At 33.7% G+C, this 27,932-nt stretch overlaps 1 protein-coding gene across 2 annotated transcripts in view; it reads right to left on the bottom strand.

Moving 5' to 3' along the window:
- Nucleotides 1-27,932, bottom strand: part of CFAP54 (cilia and flagella associated protein 54) — a 252,306-nt gene that overhangs the window by 33,858 nt on the left and 190,516 nt on the right. For both annotated transcript variants that reach the window (XM_019732067.2, XM_019732066.2), the window contains exons 57-64: nucleotides 27,247-27,417; nucleotides 25,823-25,928; nucleotides 24,818-24,911; nucleotides 15,751-15,849; nucleotides 15,056-15,197; nucleotides 11,520-11,693; nucleotides 9,760-9,983; nucleotides 4,053-4,190 (exon numbers count right to left, since the gene is read on the bottom strand). In XM_019732067.2, the coding sequence (XP_019587626.2) occupies nucleotides 4,053-4,190; nucleotides 9,760-9,983; nucleotides 11,520-11,693; nucleotides 15,056-15,197; nucleotides 15,751-15,849; nucleotides 24,818-24,911; nucleotides 25,823-25,928; nucleotides 27,247-27,417 (1,148 nt within the window). The remainder of the gene's footprint in view (nucleotides 1-4,052; nucleotides 4,191-9,759; nucleotides 9,984-11,519; nucleotides 11,694-15,055; nucleotides 15,198-15,750; nucleotides 15,850-24,817; nucleotides 24,912-25,822; nucleotides 25,929-27,246; nucleotides 27,418-27,932) is intronic.

Raw genomic sequence — 27,932 nt, 5'->3', positions numbered from 1 at the left:
AAAATAAGGAGTTATATGAGTGATACAAAATTATAAACAGCATTTAGAGGCAAACTAAGTTTGTTTTTTTTTCTCTAATTTGCTGTGCACTTTAATTTTTCTGGTTAGGCACAATTTACTCTTTTCTGCATAATGTAGGCAGCTAAAGGATCTATAAGGAGATACTGTTGCTAAACTTTAAAAGGTGCTTTTAAATAATATTTATTAAGTGTATTACATGTATATTTGAAGTTATTAGACTTTAAAACAACATAATAGTTTTAAAATAATTTCAGATAATTAATGTCAGCTACTATTTATTGAGGTTAGGTGTTTACACAATTATCTCTAATTACAGATAAAGGTAACCATGATACAGAAAGTTAACTACCAAGTTTCCCCAAAAATAAGACCTAGCTGGACCATCAGCTCTAATGTGTCTTTAGGAGCAAAAATCAATATAAAACATTAATATAATATTAATATAATTAATATATTATATTAAAATAAGACCGGGTCTTATATTAATATTTGCTCCAAAAGATGCATTAAAGCTGATGGTCCAGCTAGGTCATATTTTTCGGGGAAACACAGTAATACACTCAAGATCACAAAACTATTTAGTGACAGAGTTGGGATTCAAACTGAGGCAATTTGGCTCCAGATTCTGTGTTCTAAACCACTACACTCATGTAAGCAAAATAAATAAAAAGAAATCCATTCCCAGCAAAGTTGTGCAAATACAAAGAGAAAATCTCAATAACAACTAATGAAAGAAGTCTGAATACTTTTAAAGCAAAAACAGTTTGACTCTCAACTACAACAGTGGAAATGAGTAGATGACATTTTCAATGTACTGAAATGAAATAATTTCCAATATTGAATTCTCTACTCCACAAAAACTTATTTCACAAATAAATGTAAAACAGTGAAATTTATCAGACAAACAATTTGTCTCAGAGGGTTTGCCTCCAGAAGAGCCCCACCAAAAGAAATTCCAAAGTATATACTTCAACAGAAAAAGTGATCCTAGATGGAATGTCTAAAATGCAAAAAGTAAAAAAAACAAAAAAACAAAAAAAAAAAAAAGGAAAATAATGAATGTGTAGAAAAGTCTATAGGAAAAGAACTCTTGTATAAAACAATTTTAAAATAATACTATTTAGGGTTAAAAAGAAAATGTACAATAATATCATAAAAGTCAGTAGAGGAATAAAGATATTCATTAACTTTAGACTATGATAAGTATGTATGTTGTCCTGCAGGTAGCCACTAAAAGCACAGAAAAAGAGTACATAATTTCAAAACTCATAGATGAAAAAACAAATAATAAAAATAATCAACCCAAAAGAAGGGAAGAAAGAAAAGAAAAACAGAAAAACTGAGACACACAAAATAACATGGTAGATTTCAAACAAAATATATTAGTATTTATGTTAAATATAAATGCATTAAATTCTCCCATCAAAGTACAATATTGTCAGATTGTCTTTTAAAATACCCGATGCATACCTTTGATAAAAAAAAAAAAAAAAAAAAAACCACACAACTAGAACACAAGTACATAAAAGAGTTGAAAGAGAAAGGCTGGAAAAAGATACACTGTGAAAATAACCACGAGAAAGTCATTTGCCTCTAGTAATATCAAACAAAACAGACTTTATGAGGAAAAAAAGCATTGTTACAAAAAGGCTACGAGTCACTTCACAATGAGAAAATTCTCAGTTCATTAAGAAGATGCAACCGTTATCAATCTGATTGCACCTAGGAACATAGCCTCAAATTATATAAAGCAAAATTTGACAGAACTAGAAGGAAAAACTAAACAATAATAGCTACTGAGAGATTTAACCATACTCCTTTTAGTAATTGATTTAAAAATCTAAAAAGGCAAACAAAAACAGAAGAGTCAGCAATAATACAGAAGATGTGAACAAGACTAACCAAACTGACCTATTAAACATACATGAACACTGCGTCAAGAACTGAGGAGTGAACTTTTTTTTTTTTTTTAATTAGTTTCAGGTGCACAAGACAAAGTAATACTTAGACGTTTATCTTTTATATCCCTCACACTGTGTGAACCCCCCTTCCCCCATCCACTATTCCTCTGAAATCGCACAGAGCCATTACATTTCCACTGTCTCTATTCTTAATGCTGTACTCCGCTTCTTGTAAGTACATACATATACATACATATATATGTATATATATATATATATATATGTGTGTGTGTGTATATATACATACAAACTTGTAGTTGCAATTCATTATTGTTCAGCTTCAGCTTCAGGTGTACAATGCAGTGATCAGGCATCTACATCATCCCTGAGGTGGTCGCCCTAATGAGACAAGTGTCCATTGGATACCCTACAAAATCTTTACAACATTATTGATTACATTCCCCAAATTAATTTTCAAAACACCGTGGCAATCTTGTGGTTACTGACTGTTTTCTAATCCCCTCACCTTTCCCCTTATCCCCACCCCCCCTCCCATCTAGCATCCCTCAGTTTTTCCTCTATGTCTCCAAAACTGTTTCTGATTATGAACATTCTTTTTAATAGCAATGGAATATTTATACAATAATCCCTTTTCTGGAGAAAAAAGCACGTGTCAACAAATATCAATCATACAGAGCACTTTTTATTACCACAGAACAACATAATCTAGGAAAAAATATAAATGGTAACTAGAAAAGCTCTATATAGTTTGAAATTTAAGAAATACATATTGAAATTGCCCATGAGTCAAAGAAGAAATCATAATAAAAATTTAAAAATTATTTTAACTGAATGATGATGACAATACTATAATAAAAACTGGTGGGATGAAGCCAAAGCAATGCTTAGAGAGAAATTTATAGCCTTAAAATACATACATTAGGAAAGGAAGGACTGAATATTGAGCTAAACAGCTAGCTCAAGAAATCAGTAGTCGGGGGAAAAATAGAAGAATATAGTGATTAATGAAATAAATTAATGAGAAAACTTAGGTGACAATGATCAAGAATAAACATACAAATAACCAATATAAGGAATTAAAGGAAGCACTTCACTACAAACATAACACATTAAAAATATGAGAGAAATTTTAAATAAAATGGGAAGATTCCTAGAAAAAGCAACGTAAAATTGACTCAAGAAGAAATAGAAAACCCCAGTGTTCTATAAACAGGGTGATGGTCAAAATATTTAAAACTTGGTTTGACATAATTACTAATCATTAGAACAGATATTAGCCCAATCAGAACTGATACCAACTCTGATAACCAGTATATTAGTACTAATGCTTAAAGACTGCCTATAACTATTGAGAATTGTATCACTAGTCTTACACCTTCTTACACAGAAAAACAATGATCAGTTTTACTGGTGAGTTCTTACCAAATATTCAAAGAGAAAAAGGTTACTACGAACTTCACCAAAGAACAGGAAAACACAATTATATTTATCAACTAATTTTATGAGTCTAACAAAAGCTTAAAACAAACAAACAAAAAATCTGAAAAGGATACTATGAAAAGGAAAATTTATAGCTCAATGTTACTCTTGAAAATAGTGGCAAAAATCCAATACAAAACATTAGTAAACTGAATCCAATAAAATTAATACATCATGACCAATATGAGGGTATTTTAGGAATGCAAGGTTGATTTAACATTTAAAAAAAAATCAATTAACATATTAAAAGAGAAAAATCATAAAATCATCTTGATACAGTAAAAGATTCATGATAAAAATTCTTAGCAAAGTGGTAGTAGAAAAAAACTTCCTTAATGTGATAAAGAATAATTACCAAAAGAAAAAAAAAGTCAAATATCATATATAATGGTGACATACTGGGAAGCTTCCCTTGAGGATCAGGAAAAAGGAAAATGATCTCAACTTGAATCAGACTTTCCAGGATTTCATAGTTCTTTTCAGATTCATTCTATTAGACAATATAGATTCTATATTGCTGTATATTTTTGTCTCCATGATAAGAAGGTGTTCTCTACCCTTCAATTTATAATGGCCGAGTTAAACTTTATATCTAAACATAAGATTTAGCTTTGTACTTATATTACATACCATAGGTTCCGTTTCCTTTGGAGGTCTTTCCAGGGCAGGAATGTACCACTGAAAGCAGAGTTCTTTGTTTAAAGCTTGTGCTGTTTGTGCTGCCCTATCTGAAGATATCGGCTCTACAGAAGATGGGCTGGCAAGGATCTTTAATGATAAAATGGAATGTAGAGAATTATCATGAAGTAACTAGCAAATAAATAAAAACATCAGTTTAAGTGCTGGTAATGAATTCATTCAATATTTAAAACATTCATTCAATATGTATTCAATACGGGCTCCACTGGATAACTCTGGGAATTGTTTCAGCTTGTTTTATGGTTGTAGATCTTAAAACTGTCCCTGATTACCACAGAGAAGATTTTTCTACAGAAGAATATGTTTTAAACCCTAGTGGACTCAACAAATATCTTCCACTTTGGTGAGTCTCCCAGATTAAAGACATAACCTCAAGTTCACATGGATTCTAAGAATATCTGCTTTTTTTCTGGTTTATTCACTGGCAAATCTACTAAGGATATGGTTACACTTTATTATTTATTTTTCAATAGAATTTTTTGTTTGCAGTGTCAGATACAAAATAAGACACAGCTTTTACTCTAAAAGATTAAAATCCATTGTTATCATTCCGCTTTTAAATGAATGTGGCTGATTTGTAAGTTCAGTCTTGGTGAATCTGGGCCCAGCTTCTCTGATGGAACTTTGTCCCTGAATCAGGAGTTTTCAAGAATCATAAATGTGTAGTGATTTCATAAATTATTTACTTAGTTTTTAAAGGTAGCTAAGAAGGCAAAGCATGATTGATGTCAATAAAATAAATCTAGCCAAAGAGATTATAATAGTGATAATAATATCTCAAATCTAAAAAGAGCTTTCTTCAACAGTGTGTGAACTATATTCAAAATTAACTTCTTGAACAAAACGATTGTTGCCAAATGGGAGGAGGTCAGGGGGCTGGATGAAAAAGGTGAAGGAATTAAGAAATACAAATTGGCAGTTATGAAATAGTCAAGGGGATGTAAAGTACAGCATAGGGAATACAGTCAATAAAACAACTATGTATAGTGCCAGGTGGTTACTAGACTAACTAGGGGGATCACTTTGTAAATTATATAAATGTGTAACCACTTTGTAAATTATATAAATGTGTAAATTATATAAATGCTGTACACCTCAAACTAATATAAAATAATATTGAATGCCAACTGTAAATGAAAATTAAAAAAGAATCATGCCTATAATTTTAAGAAAATGAGCATTATATTGACACAATAAATATACTACTTGACATTTTTTAAAAAAAATTAACTTCTTGTTATTCCCAAGATTACAGCATGGTGGCTGGGAAGCAGTTTTTCTACTAAACTCTTGACATCTAAGGTATCTGAAGGCTTGGTGACCAAGGGAACATGTCAGTGGCCAGAATGAAATGCCTGGTGTTTCTATGAGGCTTTGTTCCTCCCATTATTTCTGAGCCTATTCAAGATCTAATATAAGATCGCCAATGCAAGTCTTCAAAATAAAATAAAAAGAGAAATAAAGACATTGACCTTTCAAGGTATCTACTGATAAAAGAAAAATATGTTTTGACTGAAAGGTAATATTAAAGGTGAAAACCTTTCAAAAATGTCTAGAGACTACCATAAAAGGATACAGTAAGCCAGAATCCTCACTTATTAGCACTATGGTACTAAAAGCATGACCAAAATGCACAATAAGCAAGATTATTAGGGTTAAATAATTATTTTAAAGTGCTTAATTAAGATGAATTCTACGTCAGGCAGTTCACCAAAAAATCAGGTAAATAACTGATTCTCATATTTTTTTCATATCTTGAGTGTCTTTCAAGAGTCTGACAACTACCTTGTTTCCCTGAAAATAAGATCTATCCGGACCATCAGCTCTAATGCGTCTTTTGGAGCAAAAATTAATATAGGACCCGGTCTTATTTTACTATAATATAAGACCAGATCTTATATAATATAATGTAATAGAAGACCAGGTATTATATTAATTTTTGCTCCAAAAGACTCATTAGAGCTGATGGTACGGCTAGGTCTTATTTTCGGGGAAACAGTATTTTAGCAAAGAATTCATGTTTAATAACTGGCTAAATGGAGAAAAATAACAAATAGATATTTTTTCTCTTCCATACATACAGTGTTTATTAGCACAGTGGTCTAATAATGGTAAATTGTAGCAGAAGTCAATTATCAAAATAAGTATTTCATTTTCCATTATCTTTAAAAAAAATCATACCTAGTTGCTGATGAGATTAATTAGATATACTAATTGATGGGATACACACTGAGTATTTTTGATATGTTTGATTTATTCCTTGAAAGGAATGAAACAGCAGACCTGCCAGGAGACCTCTTGTTCATCACAGCCCTATAGACAACAAATCACTTTGTACCAGTCAAATATTTGACCTTACACAGATTGTCACAGGCACATTGTCTAAACATGAATATCTCAGCATTGTGCACAATGTTAATCATATCCTCTCTTTTCTTGGAATTTTTAATGTAATTTGTTCAGCATCTTTGTCCATCAATAGACCTGACAACATGCAGACTCACAAAACTGATGAGCATGACCCATAGCAATGATTGTTCTGGAAAGGCATCTACTTCTTTGTGGGAGAAAAGCATGTTTAAGTATCAAATTAGGGAAAGAGTTTGATTGAAATAGCCTCCTGAGTGATTAAAAGGCTCAAAAATGTTATTATAAAAATCAGCCAAGCTTGGAGTTTATTAAAAAAAAAATCCAAAAGGCTTTATGCTTGTTAGCTATCTACCCCAGTGAAACGAACACATGATTGGGTGGCTTGCACCTGTCAGGCAAGCAACAGTGATCTTCAGAGCTGATTATCCTGGGAGAGTGTTACACTAATTATATCCAAAAAAAAAAAAAAATTAAACAGGGTGTGATAGCTCTTTGATAACACTGCTGCCATTAGAAATGTCACATATATTTACAACGTGTTCAAGGTTGTACATTTTGGAGCATCATCCTGAGAACTGGGTGATGATAGGTTACCCATAATACTAAAACACTCAAGTAGAACTCCTTTCAGAACAGTATTTAAGAAATCACACATATTAGTTTCCAAACTTATAAAATATTCACGCAGGTAGCATTTTCTCAATTCATTGGGATTTTGCTTCCTGGCAATTGTCATCAGTTTGGCTCAAATAAACTCTTACAAGCTTTAAAAAAAAAAAAAATCACGCAAACATATCCATTAAAACTATAGTTAACAATGTTCTCATTGTCTGTCCTCTACTCCACAACACCTTTGGTGTCTGGGACACATGGCTGTCTCCACGCCCAGGAGGAGGAATCAGAATTTGGCCTTAGATGGAAATGATTTCACCCCACTATCTACTGTTTCCTTCCCTGGTGGGGGCCAGACATTAACATTACGTGCCTGGCCTTTCCATCCCCTCTCACTCCACTCCCTGGGAGAGAGGTACTTGATTGGTGAATTTGGGGAAAAGAATTTTGGATATGCACAGCTCTGACTTACACCCTAGGAGTGAATTATTTGTAGGGAGTGCGTATTCTGTACTCCTTCATATGACAAATTTTTAAGAGGACTGTGTCCCCACAGATTTTAAAGAGACCTGTAATGACCAAAAAACAAAACAAAACACAACACATGGCTGTATTGGTAAATCTGTCTACTTTGCTATTCACTACTAAGAACACCATTTACCAGCAAATATAAATCATACCTTAAAATATCAACTTTATGACTCATAAAAGTGAGTATTTTTTAATGCCAGTCTGTTTCAGATTCTCAAATGATTCAGAATCTCGGCAGGAAATGGGGTGCTAAGTATTGGGCATCCCAATACCCCAGTATCTGAAAGTAATTTGAAAAATCCTCCCAAGTGAATTCCAATACAGTGCCCTGGGGGCACCTCCATAACCCCAACGGACAGTCACTTCTTTAACTGAATTCTTAAATATTCCTTAGTGGTCTTTCCAATTCTTTTTAAAATCACAATTTATTAACAGTCACTTCTATTTCATAAATTTTAAAGATTTTCATTAAAATATAGCTAACATACATTATATTAGCTGCAGATGTACATCATAGTTATTCAATAGTACTCACCTGGCTAAGATTCACTTTTAAAGTCACAATTTATTAACAGTCACTCTGCTTTCTTGTTCAAAACAGTGATTTAAAAAAATATGTTATCTACTCAAAACATAAGGTTACCATTTTCTAGTAGGATAAGATGAGCAAAGGGTCTCAATTTGGAACAAGCCACATTTTTGTGAGACAGCTGACGATAGAAACATTGTAAAAAGTAAAGCACTATATGGTAAAGTCCAAAGTCAAAATAACTCAAAATAAATGAATGATTGTTTTTCCTAATTTTTGAAAGAATTCTATGCAAATGACTTGATTTATTCATTTCACAAATACATATTGAAAACTTATAATATGTCCACTAGAATCTCAAACTCTGTATCTACAGAGCAGAATATAGCAGACTTCGCCACAAAAGTTCTCATTCTTCTGCTTCCACTACATTGGCTAATGGTGTTACCAAGCTCTAATGATCACAGAGAGGGGATCCAAATGGTGGAAGAGACTTTGACCATTTCTTCCGCTTCACTTTCTGTCTCCAAAGGGTCACTAAGTTGTTTTGTTTTCAATTTTACTGAATATCTCTTACATCCATCCTTTCCTTCCCATTCCTATGATCATAAGTTCCATCACTTTACCATTTCTCTCTTGGATAACTCCCTTTCACCTATCCATTGCCAATCAACCCTACCAATGACTGACAATATAATCCATATAGTTTAATTTTTACATTCCGTCTGCCACTAACCTCGCCATTTTCTCTTAAAACGCTTCTCTGAGGTTCTGTAGTTTTCTTCTGTTCTAACTCTATCGCTGCTTCTCCACTACCACACCACCACGGTGTACAATGACTAGGCCTTATCCATCCCCTCTTTCTCCACCAACTAAGAGTGTCTGATACCACGTTTCAAATATACATTCCTATTTTTAATAAAACACTTCACTTTTTTGTATCTTCCAATTCATTGATTCTGGTAGTTTATTTAAAAATTACTATTATTCAAGACCCTAGTATCTTTAAAAAATAACAAAACTTCATTTACATTCCTCTTTTTCTCTTCAACAGGTAACTTAAAAGAAGCTTCCATATTACATATTTTGAGAAAGTCCATCGAATTTAATAACTTTTCAAACAACAAGAAACCTTCAAACTTTTAACTTATTTAAACATTTTACCCTATTTAGTCACACTCATGATAGTAAAAAATACAATGAATGATTTTTATTACATATTTAAAACAATGAAATTCAGCATAGATTTAGGAACTCGCAGTCTAGTTTTATTATGGAGTTATTATGTTGAAATTTGTGTAACTTCTTGGCAAAATTACTGCCTGAGAGATGTTAAGTTCAGGAATATAGAAAATTCTGAGCCAGTCTGAAGATGTACGAGGACCGCAAAACAAAACACTTGAAAGGTGAGCTTTCCTAGACATCCAGGATGTCTGGTTGACTTCGCTACGTGACAAAACAGAAATGAGCCTCCCCAGGAACTCTGAGGACACTAGACATTCTTCATGCCAGTACTGAGGTTAACGTGCTCCCTTCCGAAATATGAGGATGATTTTAGGAACTTTTACAAAAATATATAATGTTTCAAAACATTACCTTGGCTGATGAGTCATGTAAGACTTTTTCTGAAAAAGGTGAATTTTCTAATCCTTGCAATAGTTCTCTTGGAAATTCATCAATACAAGAGGAACAATACAGCTGTAAGAATCTTTTAAGGAAAACATCCATTTCTTTTTGGCGCAAAATCAACCCAGAGTTGAAAAGGGATGTGAGAAGTGTATCATCTGGCAAAGAAATTCCAGAACCTGGCTTTGGAGATGCTTTAGGAAGAAAAATAGCTTAATTTAGAGTCATGTTAGATAACAGAATGGTCTCAATATTATTCTCTTTTGCTCACTAACCACTAACCAGTATATCCCCATCTCCGGGACTTTCCAACATTTTAGCGCTTACACATTAATGGACTTGCTTCTTGTCCCAGAAAGGAAAGAAAATCTCAGAAGCATGTAAGGATGTTAATTGAGGTTCCAAGCCTTCACAACGCAAAAATGTTCTCTCTAGCTGTCTTGTTTGGGGCTCTCCCCACAAAATATCTTAAAGCAAGAATTTAGGTGCAGGTAATTTATTTGAAAAATGATCCAAAGAGCACCAGTCAGAGAACAGGGAAAATGTGACAGAGAAAAGAAAAGAGCCACTGAGAGTGAGTTAATGAATGGGCCACAGCTATGAACAATGAGGGCTCAGGGCTGGGCGGTGGGGGTTGTCGTCTGAAGAAAGAACATGTAGAATTGTCCCATCAAAGGACTGGGAAGCTGGAATATTGATCTGCCACGTTAGTTGACGGTTACTCCTCGGTGTGTGGAATCCTGGCACTCTCAGGCTGCCCTTCCTTTGGGCTGGGCAAGCCTCAGTAACTTCCGAGGAAGCCCAGGCAGAAAAGCAGTGAAATGTGGGCACCTGACATGGGAAGTGTCAGCAGCTGAACTGAGGTGAGCTGAGTTGGTACAGGGCAGGGCATAACCAGGGTCTGCTGCACTGGCTCATGTCCGCTTGCTTCACCACTCGACTTCCATTGTTCTTGCACCCAACATGAGGCACCTTAACCCCTGACCCCTTTCTGGGTGCTTGGCTGTCTCACTGCTAACTCCTGATAACTGCGCTTAGCCACCCTGTGGCTCCGCCTATTAGCCTTGCTGGCTTCTCCATCACTGGGCCCTGGAATAGGTCAAACTGTCTTTTCTGACCATGGCACTGATGAGCAACACTGGATCACCCATTTCACAGGCACAGATTGAACACAATAATACACATTCCCAAAACCACAAAGGGATGGATATGAAGCAGATTATACCAGTCCTTCTGGATATTCTGTAGGTACATCAATGATAAAACAAAAAACTTAACAAAACAGAACAACTCCATGGAGTTACATATCCCTTCTGAAGTCATGCATTTCTTCTCTTTTACATACTGGATACTGAAAGACTCTCTCCTTAAAGCCCAAATTTCATCTTGCTAATTTTATAAGCTTGTCATATTGTGATCACTCTGGTTCTTAATTGTTTTAAAACATGAGTCAGTTTGGCAGTCATGGGAAGACTCTGGATACCTCCCTATAATAATGTTTTAAATACATGAAATAAAATATATAGAATGCCAAAGGAAATCAACTACATTGAAATACTATTTTATGCAAAGGTCCGAGTGTCTCAACTTAAGAACCCCTGAAATTCTCATCTTCTGATGAGAATTCACTCAGAAAGGTATCAAAAGTATTTTATAATTCTAAATCAGAGAATTGACTTAAATAGAAACTGGAAAGGAATATGATTTTTCTTAACCCATCAAAAACTTACCTAGAAGCTTGCTCATATTATTAATTCTCTGCAGATGAATATAGTAGCGCAATAGAAGAATCCATGTAATATCCACCTTAGTCTGAGTCTTGTTTCTAGCATCTGTATTGTCATATACATTATCACTTTGGTTAAAAAATGTATAGCCAGTCTGGAAAACAACTTGGTAGTTATCTGAAAGTTTGAAAAAAAAGCTTTTAATACAAATATTATGCCTTTCTTAAAAAATAATGAAATGTATGAAAAAAGCCCAACTCAGAAAGGAAAGACTGACACAGGGGATTACATTTGATTAATTATTTTGTATCACAAAGGACAATAAACCATAGACTTAGAAAATATATTTAAAACACGTATGAAATGTTTTTTCTCTAATATGAATAACACCTTCCACCAATCAATAAGAAAAAGTCAAATAGTCCAACGAAAAAGTGAGCAAAGAATTCCAACAGAAACTCATAGAAAAGGAAACCCAAATGGCTAACATTTTCAGCATTACTAAAAATCAGAGAAATGCAAATTGAAATCAAATATCATTTCACTTCCCTCAGGAAATGACAGACCCTGAAATGTGAAAATGAGAAATATTAGTAATAATGTGAAGAAACCAGAATTTTCATACACTACTTGTGAGAACAACCTCTTGGGGAAGCAATTTGGCAGGATCTAATAAAATTTAAAATGCAGATACTTATATATGTGTACCAGGAATTTCCCACAAGATATTCATGACATTGTTGTTTGTAAACTAAAATTTTAAAAGATAGAAACTTGGAAAAATAAGAAGCCTATTCATTTTATGGTATTTAAAATAAATTTATTAGATCTATAGGCAGAAAATGTAGTGTAGTGTCTTGGTTCAAATTCCAGCTGTACCACTCACTATTGTTGAGACCTTGAACCTCTCTGTGCCTTAAGCCTCTGTAGGCTTTTGCTTTTCTGAGTCTTAATTTCCTCATTTTTAAAATGGGCATGATATGGGTGGTTCTGGATAGATTTTGAAAACACATACTCAGTTAGCAAGCCGGTTCCAGAAGACAGAGTATAATACTATTGTATAAATTTGAAAGAACTCAATACACTATTTTGTATTATTTATGTATAGACACACAAATATATAATATTTGATTAGGGTAGTAGGTGCTCCTAGGGAGAAAGGAAGTAGGTTATTCTATGGTTAATGACGTATGCATATTTTCTTAAATAATAATATGAATCCCGATGTACTCACCACCCAGCTTAGCAAACAAAATATTCCCAGTACTCGGAGAACCTTGTAAAGCTCTTGCTAATCCCATTTCCTCCTCTCTACTTCAGCCCATCTCCCAGCAATAATCACTATCTAAAATTATGTGTTAATAATCTCATAGGTTTCCTTTACCCTTTACTTATATATTATCTATTACTTGTTATTTAATAAGCAATGCATTACTACTTTTATCTTTTTGGAACTTTATAGGGAGAAAATCATATTGCACGTACTTATCTATGATATTCTTTCTTCCACTAAACATTATGCTTTAAAAATTCATGTATGCAGCTGTAAGTCATGATGTATGTAGCTGTAAGTCATTAATTTTTCATTGTTGTATTATATTCCATTGCTATATGAATATGCCACAATTTATCTACTGTTGTTCTACTGTTGATATTCACATGGATTGTCTCTAAGTTTTGGTTTGTTGGCTGTGGTTTTGTCTTTGCTATTATGAACAAGGCTGCTATGAATAGTTGAGTACATCTTGTCTAATGCATATGTGTAAACATTCCCTGGAAGTGGAATTACTAGATTATTTTTCAGAATTCTTTGGACCAATCTTGCCTCTTGCTCTCCCACATAAATTTTAGAATAAGTTTGTCAAATTCCACAAAATAAAATTTGCTGAAATTGTTACTGACGCTACAGTAAATCTATAGATCATTTGGAGAAGACTTAGAATCTTGCAATGAATCTTCTTAACTATAAATATTCCATGTTTTCTTATCTCCTTCAATATTTTTTTTTGTTTTATAACTTTTAGGTAGATTAAGCCCTAAATACCTTATACATTTTTGGAGTATTGTAAATGATAGCTTCTAAAAATGCACTATCTGTTAAACGTGTATCGAAATGAAATCTTACATTCTGTAATCTTGCTAAACATTCTCATTGCCTCTAGTTTTTGGGACTTGTCCATGTGAATAATCTATTGTTAACAACAGCTTTATTCTTCTTTCCCATTACTTGTACCACTTATTTCTTATTTCTTTTGCTTAATATTTATGCAAGATAGGACTTCCAGAACAATTTTCAATAGAAGTGGTGATAGCAATCTTACTCCTACTTTTAAAAAGGTCTAGTGTTTGAATATTGAGTAAGGTAAGTCCAGTAGGCTTTTTCCCATTCACACTTTTCAAAATGAAGAAAACCTTTAATTCCTAGTATTAAAATCATGATACGTGCAAATTAAAATTAAATCTTTCCCTCACTGCCATATTGACAAAAGTTTTAAAAAATGTTTATAATGTACTTATGTCAGCAAGGGTATAGGGAAAAGAGACCTTTTATTAATTGCTGGCAGGAGTATAAACTGGCATAACATTTATTGTAGGCATTTGGCAAAATTTACCAAAATTGCAAGAAGATCTACCCTTTGATCCAGAAATTTCCCTATGGGAATTGGACCAAGAGCCAAGAGATATACCAGCCTATGTACAGAATTATATATATAGCAGAGCTCTATGTAGCAGTGAGTTATTTATCTATAGCAGAGTTCTATGTATTTGTAAGATTAGAAACAACCTAAATCTCTATCAAAGGGAGACTAATTTAATTATGGTGCATCTCTACGAAGGAACATTGTGCAACAATAAAAAAAAGTTATGTATTGATTTGAAACAATTTATAATAAATATATTTATATTAAATTAAAGAAAAGAATGAACAAGGGGCATAGCTGTGTGTATAGTTATGCTATTATTTGTATTTTTAAGGGAAAAAAATGTCAACGTAATAGTGTATGAGTATGCACCTGATTGGTTCACGCAATATCCATCTTAATCTCCAAATTTGCTGTCCCATATTGAAGAAGTTAAAAAGATAAAAATTGTGTTTCCCAGATTTCTTGGCAGGTAGGTCCCTTGATGGAATTTAGGTATCACAAATTCAGTGCACCCGTGCAGGACTTGGAAGTTGGAACCCTGCTAAATGGTGCGGGAGACAGGATTCAAGGCATCTGGTTTGTTGGTGTGCATTCTGGCAGAGACGGTGTGATGCCTGAGGGTGCAGCTAGAGCAAAGGCTTCCTATTTTGCAGGCAGATTCCTGCTTCTACAACTTCCTTTACATTATGGTCTGAATGTTTGTATCCCCCGCCTCCAAATTTATATGTCCAAATCCTTTTCTTTTGCACCTAGGCCCTAAGACCCCGATCCTCTACCAGAGGCTACCCAAACCATTATCTAAAATCCAACAAATCACTACAAGTAAGCTTTTTAAACTTGATTACACATGACATATATCAGGTTTTTATAAAATGCCTATCCATTAAAACATACCAAGCAAATAATCTGTGTATGAAGACAAAAGATCCATAATGGCAAATTCTGGGATGTTAGGTAATACCCCTTGACTAACTTTATCAGTTCTAGCATTTTTCTTTCCAATAAGTAGGTTAACGGCCAGCACAGCTTCATTGACCTAAAAGTAATGCATAATTAGAATTCATAAATGTAAGCTTTCTGATTCAGAGATTACCTATTAGGTAAATAACATGAAAAAATGAATTCATAAAATAAAATTTGACATATATTGGAAGAAAAAATAAAGACATCCTCAAAAATGTTATCCCCAACATGTAGCATATATCATTGTCAAAGATATTGTTACTGTTGAAAATGTAATTAATGTATAAGTCACTTTATATTTTTAATGTAAAAATCACTTTAAATATGCTACCTTACCTAACTATGACAGATGTCTACCAAAAGTCAAATAGGTGTACCTGTGTATCTGCCAATATTGCCATTAAAGAAAAGTTAAAACAAACAAAGACAGGTCTGGATAATAGAAATTAAAACACTACATACATAAAGTACATTTCTAATCTTCCCAAAGAAACATTAGCCCAAATCCCAAAGAATATAAAATTTTCCTTCCTCTTGTACAAACATATTGTGTTGTATTAACAGCTAGTAGGTGGAGAATACAGATGTGACAAAAAAAAGAAAGATTAAGTAAAGATCACACCAACCTGTGCAGCAGCTCTTATTGCAATCCATGCCAATGACTTGTACATTTCAAATCTATTTACTGTTGGTTCTTTAATAGAACTATGTTTTCTAGTAGAAGCCTAAAAAATATGACAAATATTTTATGGTAAAGATATATAAAAATACTATAAAGTTTCATGATAAATTTTTTCATCTTTAGAAGATAACAATTTAGTGGAATACTATGTAGCCATTAAGAATAATGTATGCCAGACAAGAAAAAGCTAAAGGAGTCCATCAACACCAAAGAAGTATTACAAGAAATGTTAAAGGGACTTCTATAAGGAGAACTAGGGTGGGGAACATAAATACAAATAATAAAATGGCAATAACTATGTAACTATCAATAATCACTTTAAATGTAAATGGACTAAATGCTCCAATAAAAAGACATAGGATAGCTGAACGGATAAGAAAACAAAAACCATACATATGCAGTATACAAGAGACCCACTTCTGATCGAAAGACAAACACGACTGAAAGTACAGTGATGGGAAAAGATATTTCATGCAAATGGAAATGAAAAAAAGCTGGGTAGCAAGTACTTATATTAGACAAAATAGACTTTAAAACAAAGACTATTATGAGACAAACAAGGACATTTCATAATGATACAACAAGAGGATATAACCCTTGTAAACATTTATGCATGCAACATAAGAACACCAAAATATATATAATAAATATTGATGGACAAAAAGGGAGAGATTAACAGTAATACAGTCATAGCAGGGTATTTTAACACCCTATTGATATCAATGGACAGATCTTCCAAACAGAAAATAAACAAGGAAACAGCAGCCTTAAATGACACATTAGACCAGATGGATTTAATTGATATTTTTAGAGCATATCACCCCAACAAGGCAGAATATACATTCTTGTCAAGTATACAGGGAACATTTTCCAAGATATACCACAGGTTAGGTCACAAGTCTCAATAATTTAAGAAGTCTCAATAAATTTAAGTCTCAATAAATTTAAGAAGACTGAAATCATATCAAACATTTCCTCCAAACACAATGGTCTGAAACTAGAAATCAATTACAAGAAAAAATAACTGAAAAACACACAAACACTTGTAGGCTAAAAAACATGCTACTAAACAATGAATGGGTCAACAATAAGATCAAGGAAGAAATCAAAAGATACCTTGAAACAAATGAAAATGAAAACATAATGACCCAAAATCCATGGGACACAGGGAAAGCAGTCCTAAGAGGGAAATTCATAGCAATACGGGCCTACCTCAAGAAGAAAAATCTCAAATAAACAGTCTAACTTTACACCTAAGGGAAATGGAAAAAGAACAGCAAACAAAGCCCAAAGCGAGTAGAATGGAGGAAATAATAAAGATCAGAGTGGAAATAAATGAAATAGAGTCTAAAAAAAAATTACAGAAGATCAATGAAACCAAGAGCTGGTTTTTTTAAAAGATAATAAAATTGGTAAACCTATAACCAGACTCATCAAAAAAAGAGAGGGGAAGAACTAAAAAGAAAAATCAGAAACGAAAGAGGAGAGGTGACAACTGACACCACAGAAATACAAAGAATGAAAAGAAAATACTTTGAATAATTACAAGTCAAAAAATTGGATAATCTAGAAAAAATGGGTAAATTCCTAGAAACATACACTCTTCTAAGACAGGATCAAGAAGAAACAAAAAATATGAACAGACTGATTACTACTAACAAAATCTAATCAGTAATCAAAAAACTCCCAACAAACAAAAGTCTTGAATCAGATGGCTTCACAGGTGAATTTTACCAAACATTCAAAGAAGAATTAACACCTATGCTTCTCAAACTATTCCAAGAAATTCAAGAGAAAGGAAGGCTTCCAAGATTTTATAAGGCCACCACTACCCTGATTCCAAATACAGACAAAGACATTACAAAAAAATGAAAATTATAGGCCAATATCCCCAATGAACACAGATGCAAGAATCCTCAACAAAACATTAGCAAATCAAATTCAGCAATACATTAAAAATATCATATACCATAATCAAGTGGGGTTTATTCCTGGGATACAAATTTAGTTCAATATCTGCAAATCAATTAATGTGATACGCCACATAAACAAAATGAAGGATTAAAATTATATGATATCAACAGATGCAGGAAAAGCATTTGACAAAATCTAGCATCCATTTATTATAAAAACTCTCGGCAAAGCGGGAATAGAGGGAACATACCTCAACATAATGAAGGCCATATATGACAAACCCACAGCTAACATCATAGAGATCACCAAAATACTATTAGAACTAATAAATGAATTCAGTAAAGTAACAGGATACAAAATTAATATTCAGAAATCGGTTGCATTTTTATAAACCAATAACAAACCATCAGAAAAAGAAACCAAGAAAACAATCCCATTTACAATTGCATAAAAAAAAAAAAAATACCTAGGAATAAATTTAACCAAAGAAGTAAAAGACCCATACTCAGAAAACCTTAAGATATTGAGGAAAGAAACAGAAGAAGATACAAATAATGGAAGTATATACCGTGCTCATGGGTAGGAAAAATTAATAACTGAAATATCCATACTACACAAAGCAAACTACATATTCAAGGCAATCCCTATCAAAATACAAATGGCATTTTCCACAGAACTAGAACAAATAATCCTAAAATTTATATCGAACCACAAAAGACCCCAGATAGCCACAGCAATTTTGAAAAGGAACAGACTTGGAGGTGTCACACTACCTGATATAACTATATTACAAGACTATTGTAATCAAAACAGCATGTTACTGGCATGAAAATAGACACATAGATCAGTGGAACAAAACAGAGAGCCCACCTTATAACCCAGCAATCCCACTTCTGCGTATTTATGCAAGAAAATCCAAAACACTAACTTGAAAAGATATATGCACCCTTATGTTCTTTGCTGCATTATTTACAATAGTCAAGATGTGGAAGCAACCTAAGTGCTCATCAATAGACAACTGGATAAAGGATATATGGTACCTATATACAATGAAATATTGCTTGGCCATAAAAAAGAATGAAATCTTACCAGTTGCCACAACATGGATGGACCTAGAGGATATTAGGCTAAGTGAAATAAATCAGACTGAGAAAGACAAATACCATTTGATCTCACTTATATGTGGAATCTAAAAAACAAAATAAACGAACAAATAAAGCAGAAATAGATACAGAGAAAAAACTGATGGTTGCTTGCCAGAGGAAAAAAAAAAAAACATATGATTTCACTTACATGTGGAATCTAAAGAACAAAATAAACAATTAAACAAAATAGAAACACTCATAGATATAGAGAACAAACAGATGGTTGCCAGAAGGGAGGGGGATTGGAAGGCTGGGTGAAAAAGGTGAAGGGATTAAGATATACAAATTGGTAGTTACAAAATAGTCATGGAGATATAAAGTACAGCATAGAGAATACAGTCAATGATATTGTAATACTACGTATGGTGCCAGGTGGGTACTAGACTTATCAGAGGGGATCACTTCGTAAATTATATAAATGTCAAACCACTATACTGTATGCCTGAAACTAAAATAAAATAATACTGAATGTCAACTGTAATTGAAAGTACTTTTTAAATAAAATAAAACATTTTTTTTAATTATGCAAAAAATCAATAATGAATTAAAAAGGAAAAAAGAGAATAATAATATATATGTACCTATTGACATGAAAAGATGTTCAAAGTATATGGGGAAATAAAAGTGTACATTATAAGATAGGATGCAACATATGAACCCATTTAAAAAAAAAAGATATATACACACATATATTCCCTGTATATAAAAGCAGAAAAAATTATTAACAGTGTTATCTCAGGCTTAAGGATAAATAGATTTCGCTTAACATTTTTTCTAATTTTCAATAAGGAGCTTGCATTATTTGAATATTAATAATAAACACAAGTGGCTTTTTATATAAAGCATTTACTTTACCTAAAATGATATTTACCATTTTAATAGAGGATCTACAAATGGAAAATATTGTATGTAAAGATATCAGAAATGAGAATATTACTTTAAAGTTTCTAAAAGCTATTTGCTATCATCTTTCTAACTAGGAAACTACTAAAGGAACAATGTAATTATAAAGTTCCATAAAACAGTAAAAACTAACGATGAATGAAGATGTATTTCATCATGAATATGTGTGTGTATTGTTTTAAAACATAAAAAAGTCAATGCTACAGAAAAACACAGAGAGAAAAGAAACTTCACCAGCAACATAATACTTGTTTTACATTTTTAAAGATAACCAAAATAAGTATTAACAGTCAATTTTTAAGATTTAACTAATCTGGATGACAGAGTTCAAGTAGACTGCTTGGTTCTACTTTTCGATGCTCGTGTTTTGGCCAATTCTTTAATCTTCAACAAATTTGTAGAATAAAGGAAACAGTAACAAAAATATCTTCTTCTACTTCTGGCTACAAGATTCTCAAGTAAAAGGGAAGACAGTGAATAATGCTGATGCTAGAGCAAGAAATACAATATGTAAATGTGGCTTGGCCTAGACCATGTGTAAGGCTTGGCGGCTGATACCTGCAGAGATCTGCCTGTGGGGAATCTAAGCAATACAGCTCTGTCTCAAGACACAAAGGTCCTAGTCATTAGCTGTAATGAAACCACCTAGGCTCTGGGGTAGCCGTTGCCAGCTTACTGCTATATTAACATTTACCTTCTTAAATTCTGGAAACAAGACTGATAGGCATTAAATGAAGAATGCAGAATAACCTTAAATGATTATAATGAAAGAACAATTAGTGACACAGACATTAAAAAAAGAAAGAACTCATTTTGAATTGAGAGGAAAGCGTTATTGAGGAGGTTGGGCTTCAGCTCAGAATAGAAAGATTTGGACTGGAAAAAAAAGTATGGTGGGCATTTTTTGATGGGGAAGGTGTTCAGCATTGCATAGGAGATTCTAGCCCACACAAACAAGCAAGAAAGAGAAAGGGAAAAAAGAATGCTTCTAGATGGAAAATGAAGAAGGGAAATTGTCTTTGTTTGCTGAAGACATGATCTTACTTGTATATGCAGAAAATCGCAAGACACACACACACACACACACCTCAAATTAATAAATGTGTTTAGCAAAGTCACAGGATACAAAACTCAATACACATAAATCAACTGTATTTCTATAAAGCAGCAATGAATGATTTGAAAATGAGGTTAAGAAAAAGTTTCATCCACAATAAAAATAAACTTAACAAAAATGTAAAAAATGTGTACACTGAAAAGTAAAAACATTGTTGAGAGAAATTAGCTAATATCTAAATAAATGAAGAGACAGTTCATATTATGAATTGGAAGATTCAATATTGTTAAGATGGCAATTATCCCCAAATTGACGTATAAACGATCCCTACCAAAACAGTTTTTTGCATAAAATGACAAGTGTATCCTAAAATGTATACGAAAATGTAAAGAACTCAAAGTAGTCAAAACAATTTTGAAAAGGAAGATCATAGTTGAAGATTTTGCCTGTGTTTTCTTCTAGAATTTTTATAGGTTTAGCTTTTATGTTTATGTATGATCCACTTTGAATTAATATTTGTGTAAAATGTGAGGAAGTATTTAAATTCATCTTTTTGCACAAAGATATCCAGTTGTTCCAGCACCATTTGTTGAAAAGACAAGCCACCAACTGGATAAATTATCTGCAAATCATATTATCTAATTAGGGACTTGTATCTAGAATATACATAAAAAACTCCTAACTCCTTTTTATTGCTGAGTAATATTCCATTGTACCTATATGCCAACATATTCACATCCTTTGACCATAACCTATATTGAGTTATTTATCTTTTTTATTGAGTTATGAGTTTTTACGCGATTGATTGATTGATTTTTCATTGAATTGCCCTAGCACATTTGTCAAAATTAACTGATTATAATTGTAAATGTAGATCATAAGTATTTTATCATGAATATGTGTGTGTATTGTTTTAAAATATACAGACTCCCAATACTGTTTTATTGACTTATAAGTCTACCCTTACATAAGTATCCTCTGTCTTATTTACTGTAGCTATTAGTAAGTTTTGAAATTGGAAAGTACATATCCCCCAATTCTCTCCCGTTTGGCAACCATCAGCTTGTTCTTTATTATCTGTGGGTCCGTTTCTGTTTTACTTATTCATTTGTCTTATTGTTTTAGATTCCACATATAAGTGAAATCGTTAAGTAGTATTTGTCTTTATCTGTCTGACTTGTTTCACTTACAAATGGCCAATGAGCACCTGAAAAGACGCTCAACATCATTAGCCATCAGGGAAATGCAAATCAAAAGCACAATGAAATACTGCTTCACACCACTACAATGGACAGTCAAAAAATAGATAATAATAACTGTTAGCAAGGCTGTGGAGATACTGGAACCCTCATATACTGCTGGTAACGAACTGACTTTGGAAAACAATCTGAGAGATCATGAGAAGGCTAAACATAGACTTGATGTGACCCAGTAATTCCATTCTTAGGTACACAGTCAAGAGAAGTAAAAACATGTCCACATAAAAACTTGTATATGCATGTTCAAAGCAGCATTAATCGTAATAGCAAAAAAAAAAGGGGAGCGAAACAATTCATATGTCCATCAACTGTTAAATAGACAAAGAAAATATGTTATATCCATATAAAGGAATACTATTCAGTGATAAAAAGGAACAAACTGTGGTTACGTGCTACAGCATGGGTGAACCTCAAGAACATAATGCTAAGGGGGAAAAGCAGGCACAAGACTACATATTGCTTAGTTCCATTTATGTGAATTTTCCAGGAAAGGCAAATCCGTAGAGACAGAAAATAGATTAGTGGTTGCCTGAAGCTAGAGGTGGAAATGGGAATGACTGCAAATGGGCACTAGGGATCTTTTTGGAATTATGATAATGTTCTAAACATGGCTGACGGTGATAGTTGCACAACTCTGTAAAGTTACTAAACATCTGTGAACTGCACTCTTAAAATAGGTTAATTTCATGTAAATCATACCTCAACAAATCTATTTTTAAAACGTGTGCTTGATGTCTCTCTCTTTGGACGATTTTTTTCCCACTTGACTTGGAAAACTTCTACTGATCCTTCAAAATTCATCTCATCGGTGCAGCTTTCTCCAGCATTCCCCCAAAGCAAAATCAGCCCCTACCTGGCTCCACTTCCCTTCCTTGACATATCTTGATTATATTACAGTCCTCATTACATTGTGATATGATTATTTCTCTCCCTTGCTAGACTTTGTGCCCCTTAGGGAAAGAGAGTAACATGCCTGGCACACATTAAGCACTCAGTTAGTGTTTGGTTAATGAATGAATAAATGAATGAATGTTCAAAAAATAGTCAAGTAAACTTAGCTTACAAATAATTATTGAATACCTACTATGTACAAAATACTTTAGAAAGATAGACTGTAGATGTTTAACTGAAATTACATAGTGATGGCGAATAGTTCCCTTGAGTATCTATTACGTGCCAAGCCCATTACATTGTTTAATTCTCCGAACCATCATTGTCTCCTTTTCACAGATGAGAAATCTAAGCTTGGAAAGGCTCCAATCACTCTGCAAATATGCCATAAAGCTCGGATTCAAATCCAAACCAGTGCTCTGGTTATTCACTATATGGATTCCATAAAAGTGAAACAATAATGCTTTCTTTTAAGGGTTTATGAAGCATTGTCTTTATTAGGACAAATCTCAAATGTTATATTTCAATGGTTTGAATGTGTCTGGATGAATTTTTTTATTTGTTTTTGGCTGTTTTCTGTGTGTCTAGTAATTGTATGACTTGCTAAAACATTTATATCATGTCAAGATACACAGAAAATGATGATATTGTATGGAATTATAGTAGTCTCTTCATTCAGATTCTAACTTGTTCAAGCTCTTAATTATAAGCACTTCTCTAATAAAGACCAAAAAGTTGATATATTATTATCCTAGCATCCTATTCATTTGTGTCGCCATTTTCTAGGAAAACAATTTTTGTTTTCTCTTACTGAAAATCAACATGTTTATCACACCACAAAAAGCAACTTTTCTATGTAATCATAGATTTTTGATAGAAAAAAAAATGGCTGCTATCACTGAAGGCAGCTACCATATGAATAATTCAATTGACTGAAATCTTATTTGCCTAATGGTTTTAAATCATGTTTATGCTGTCTCAAAAATTAGAAACTTGACACCAAAATTTTCTGAAACAATCTCTTGGTGGGTCCATGAGAACAAGGGCAGACTTTGGCTTGGACACTATTTAATCACCTTCCAGAATGCTGCCGGGGTCACAGTAGCTGCTCAACAGATATGTGATGAATGAATTAGTAACTCTATCAAAAGGTGGTCTGTTTGAAGGCCACATCAGTAATGAAAACCTTACTGTGCAAGCAGTATGTCATATCCTGCAATTACCTAACTCACACTAATAGCTTACAGTATTTACAAGCACCTACATTTCATAGACAACATTTTAACAGACAAAAATGTCTACACGAAACCTATTTCCAGAGTTTTATGTAAAATATCCAAAGAGGTATCCAAATCTGAGTGTCACCACAAGCAATAAATTACCGTGTTTCCCCGAAAATAAGATCTAACCAGACCATCAGCTCTAATGTGTCTTTTGGAGCAAAAATTAATATAAGTCTCGGTCTTATTTTAATGTAATATAAGACCAGGTATAATATAATATAATATAACATAACATAACATAACATAACATAACATAACATAACATAACATAACATAACATAACATAGTATAAGACTGGGTATAATATAATATATAATACCGGATCTTATATAAGACCCGGACTAATATAATATAATATAATACCAGGTCTTATATTAATTTTTGCTCTAAAAGACGCATTACAGCTGATGGTCCAGCTAGGTCTTATTTTCGGGGGAACATGGTAATTTCTCTAAGTCACACAGGAAAATCAGTCGCATTATTTCAATAGCACAGTGTTACCAAAATAGCAAGTTCAAAGGGCAATTAACTTAAAATTTCTAATAAAATAGTTCATTACCTTAGGTGTTAATGGTTCTACTGAAAGCTTGTTCTTTGGCTTCTTCAGATGTAAATATAATAGGGCCATCTCTAGGTAGGAGTCCCTTATCAACCTAAAATAATAGAGCATTGTACTTCTTAAATACCTTCACCACTCATAATCATTTTGCAGCATTCGCCAATAATTTCTGAGCTAATGAAAGGTGAAAATAGGCAAAAGCAGCATCTGTCCCAAACTCACCACCTCTTCTCACAGCACTTTCCGCACATACACTAGCCTCTGCCTCCCTACTGAAATTAGAAGCTCTTGGCGAAACCTGAGCTGTCTACCTTGTCCTGTGCTGGCAACACTCCATGCTGTGGCTACCATGAAGCCCAGCACCAACACTAGTCTGGGATATTCCAGCAAACAAAGCAGTAAAGAAGTGAAGGTGCGGACTGGAGGAACCTGGCTTGAAAATCAAGCATTTAACTACCCTCCTACACTAATTTATACTGAAAGAGACACATAGAGTTATGCAGAAAGAAGTTATTTGCTATGGGTAGGTCTGTGTGTTCACTATCGGACCTGTCAGTTGGGGACGTTTAGGTTAGTGCAGTTGTAATTATTGTGAAATACTCTCAATCTGGAGATGATTTTTATACAGAATTAAGTTGGCTCACCCTAGTCCTACTGACCAGAATGAAAATCCACATATTCTCTTTTAGACACAATTTCACATGCAGGGGAGGCCCCTGTCATTCTGGGACTGACTGGAGATTGATCTAAGTGCAGACTAGAAGAGAGCCACAGTCCAATAGGCCACCATGATAACCAACCATTGCTTTAAACACCTTGGGTTAGAGCCAAGAGCAACAAGCTTGAAAAGGAAGTCCGGAAACCTGTTGGATACAGTGAACTAGCCCTGCTGTGGGAAGAGGGTCTTCCATCACTTTCGCTTTGAATACTCAATGTACCACCAGAACATGGGGCTCAAACCAAAACACGCACATTGTTACAACAGTGGAAAGATATTTGCTTTACCCTGAGTTTTGATCATGTCTCAAGCTTAGTTGTATAGCTTCAGATAAACTCTCAAGTTGTGCATTTGCAGATTTCTCTTCCATTAATACTTGACGTTCTATTTTGCCTGACAGGAGAAAAAGATACAGAAAGATGGATTTTCCTTTTTGTATCATTTAGAACTTCAGAACAAATAGTGCATGCTGAAATTTCAGAAAACTGGATTGCTTTCCTTTTCATCTGTCTGTCTGTTGTTTCTTGCTGGGAGGGAAGCCATACGTAAAGATCTTTTGCTTTCTTCCGCGGGCGTCTCAAGGCTCCGTTAGCAGCAATGAGTCAAAGCCTCCTTTGGCTTTCTGGACACAACTGTTCCTACCCTCTTCCTTTTCTCTCCATTTCCTTATTTTGTGCTTCCCTTTCCTCCTGAGGTACTCATTACTTTTCTCTACACCCATTTTTCTCTTTCCTTTGTCTACTACTACAGTTATCATAGAAAACAACTCTAAAAACAAAAAGTCCTAAAAGCCAGCAAAGGCTTGTAAACCACACTGGATGATGCAAATGCTGCAGTTCTCACACAGCTCCCAGTCCTGACGGTGAGCAGCAGCCTTCCAACGGCGGTGGAATGGCACTGTTGTAGCAGCCGAAAGGGCAGGAAAGGGAAATCTGATAATTACTATAAAAAGGATTCATGCAGCATGTGAACAGGGCACAGGGCTACCCAAGGTTAACATCTGGCACTATTATTTGGTAGCTGCTGATTTATGAAAAGCTATGTAACTAGACTGCACCTTATTTTCCTTGTCTGTCAACCAGGAATGGCCATGCCGACCATGTGAGCTGTTGTACGAATTAGCAGTATGAGATGTAAACCACTAACTACAGTGCCTAACATCTAGGAGATGCTCCATAAATGATAGCACTCGTCACCATCATCGTTTTTCTCATGGATAAAATGGCCACAATAAAATCATATGAATGTGTTATGCAAATATGTATTGTATATAAGTTATAAATATAGGTCTGCTGTAGCAATTTAATTTAAATGGGTATGTCTCTTCTGCAAATGAACTAAAATGCTTAGCTAAGTAATGAAATGATGCAGAAAAAAAAGCATCTTCCAGGCATTATTTAAGTAACGTTATTTATAGCTCAGTGTCTGATGCTGACATTTTTGAGTCCTACATGGAACATGGAGGGGCAATTGTAATCATAAAAAAAGCTAAGGAGTACTTTCTTTCTTCTGTCTAGATGTAAACTTAAAATAATTTCTTTATCTAAAACTGAATTTGGCAGAGGTATTAATGTGTTTGTCATCACCAAGCCTTTGTAAAAATCTATATTTTTTATACTCAGTAACCAGATTTTCAAGAAACCCATTAGTTAGTTAATAGGAAAATAATTCCACAAACTTTACCATAGTTCTGGCCCCAAATACATCTTACCTTTCTGAAAAAGGATTTCAGCTTCCACCTCATGTTCTTCTGTTGCTGATATCCTACAGAGTTTCAATGCTAGTTCAAAAAGTTGGAGAGCAGGAAACCACTTTGAGGGATCCTTCTTTTTACTTTTCATTATATTATTACTACAATACACTTGCTTGGCCGCTGTATGTCCTAAAGAAAGACAGTTGGATAATGAGGGAATAATAAAGCATACAGTGATCATAATAAGCCTCCAAGTTACTAGACTGCTCTCACAGCAAGGCACCCACTAAGAACCCTGGAGGTCTTTAGTTTTTAGCATCTAAGAAATTTTTGAAAGAAACTCAATACCCAAATATTTCAATGAACTATAACAGTAGCCCTTTGAAACTTTATGTTTGATAAATGTCAACGTTTTCTCATTTTTAAAAGAAAGGATAATCTCTCAAGTCGCTCTGTCAGTTCTAAAATTTTTATAACGCTCTACAAAACAACTTCTGTGGTCCTAAGACCGGGAAACATCTGGAAGTGTTATGAAGTTTTATGTTGCTTCCAATAAAACTTGCATATATTAGGTAGCGATTTTGTTTCTATTCAGCTCTATAGAATAGAAACAAAATCTGTTTTGTGTTGCTTGCTATGCATATTTTGTCAGCCCAACTCAATGCTAAACCTGTTAATAAGGACAAGGCCCACGTGCTATCCTT

This window comes from Rhinolophus sinicus, linkage group LG02 (assembly GCF_036562045.2).
Source record: "Rhinolophus sinicus isolate RSC01 linkage group LG02, ASM3656204v1, whole genome shotgun sequence".
Lineage (NCBI taxonomy): Eukaryota > Metazoa > Chordata > Mammalia > Chiroptera > Rhinolophidae > Rhinolophus > Rhinolophus sinicus.
The sequence above is the reverse complement of the archived record's forward strand: the minus strand, read 5'-3'. Positions and strand labels throughout refer to the sequence as shown.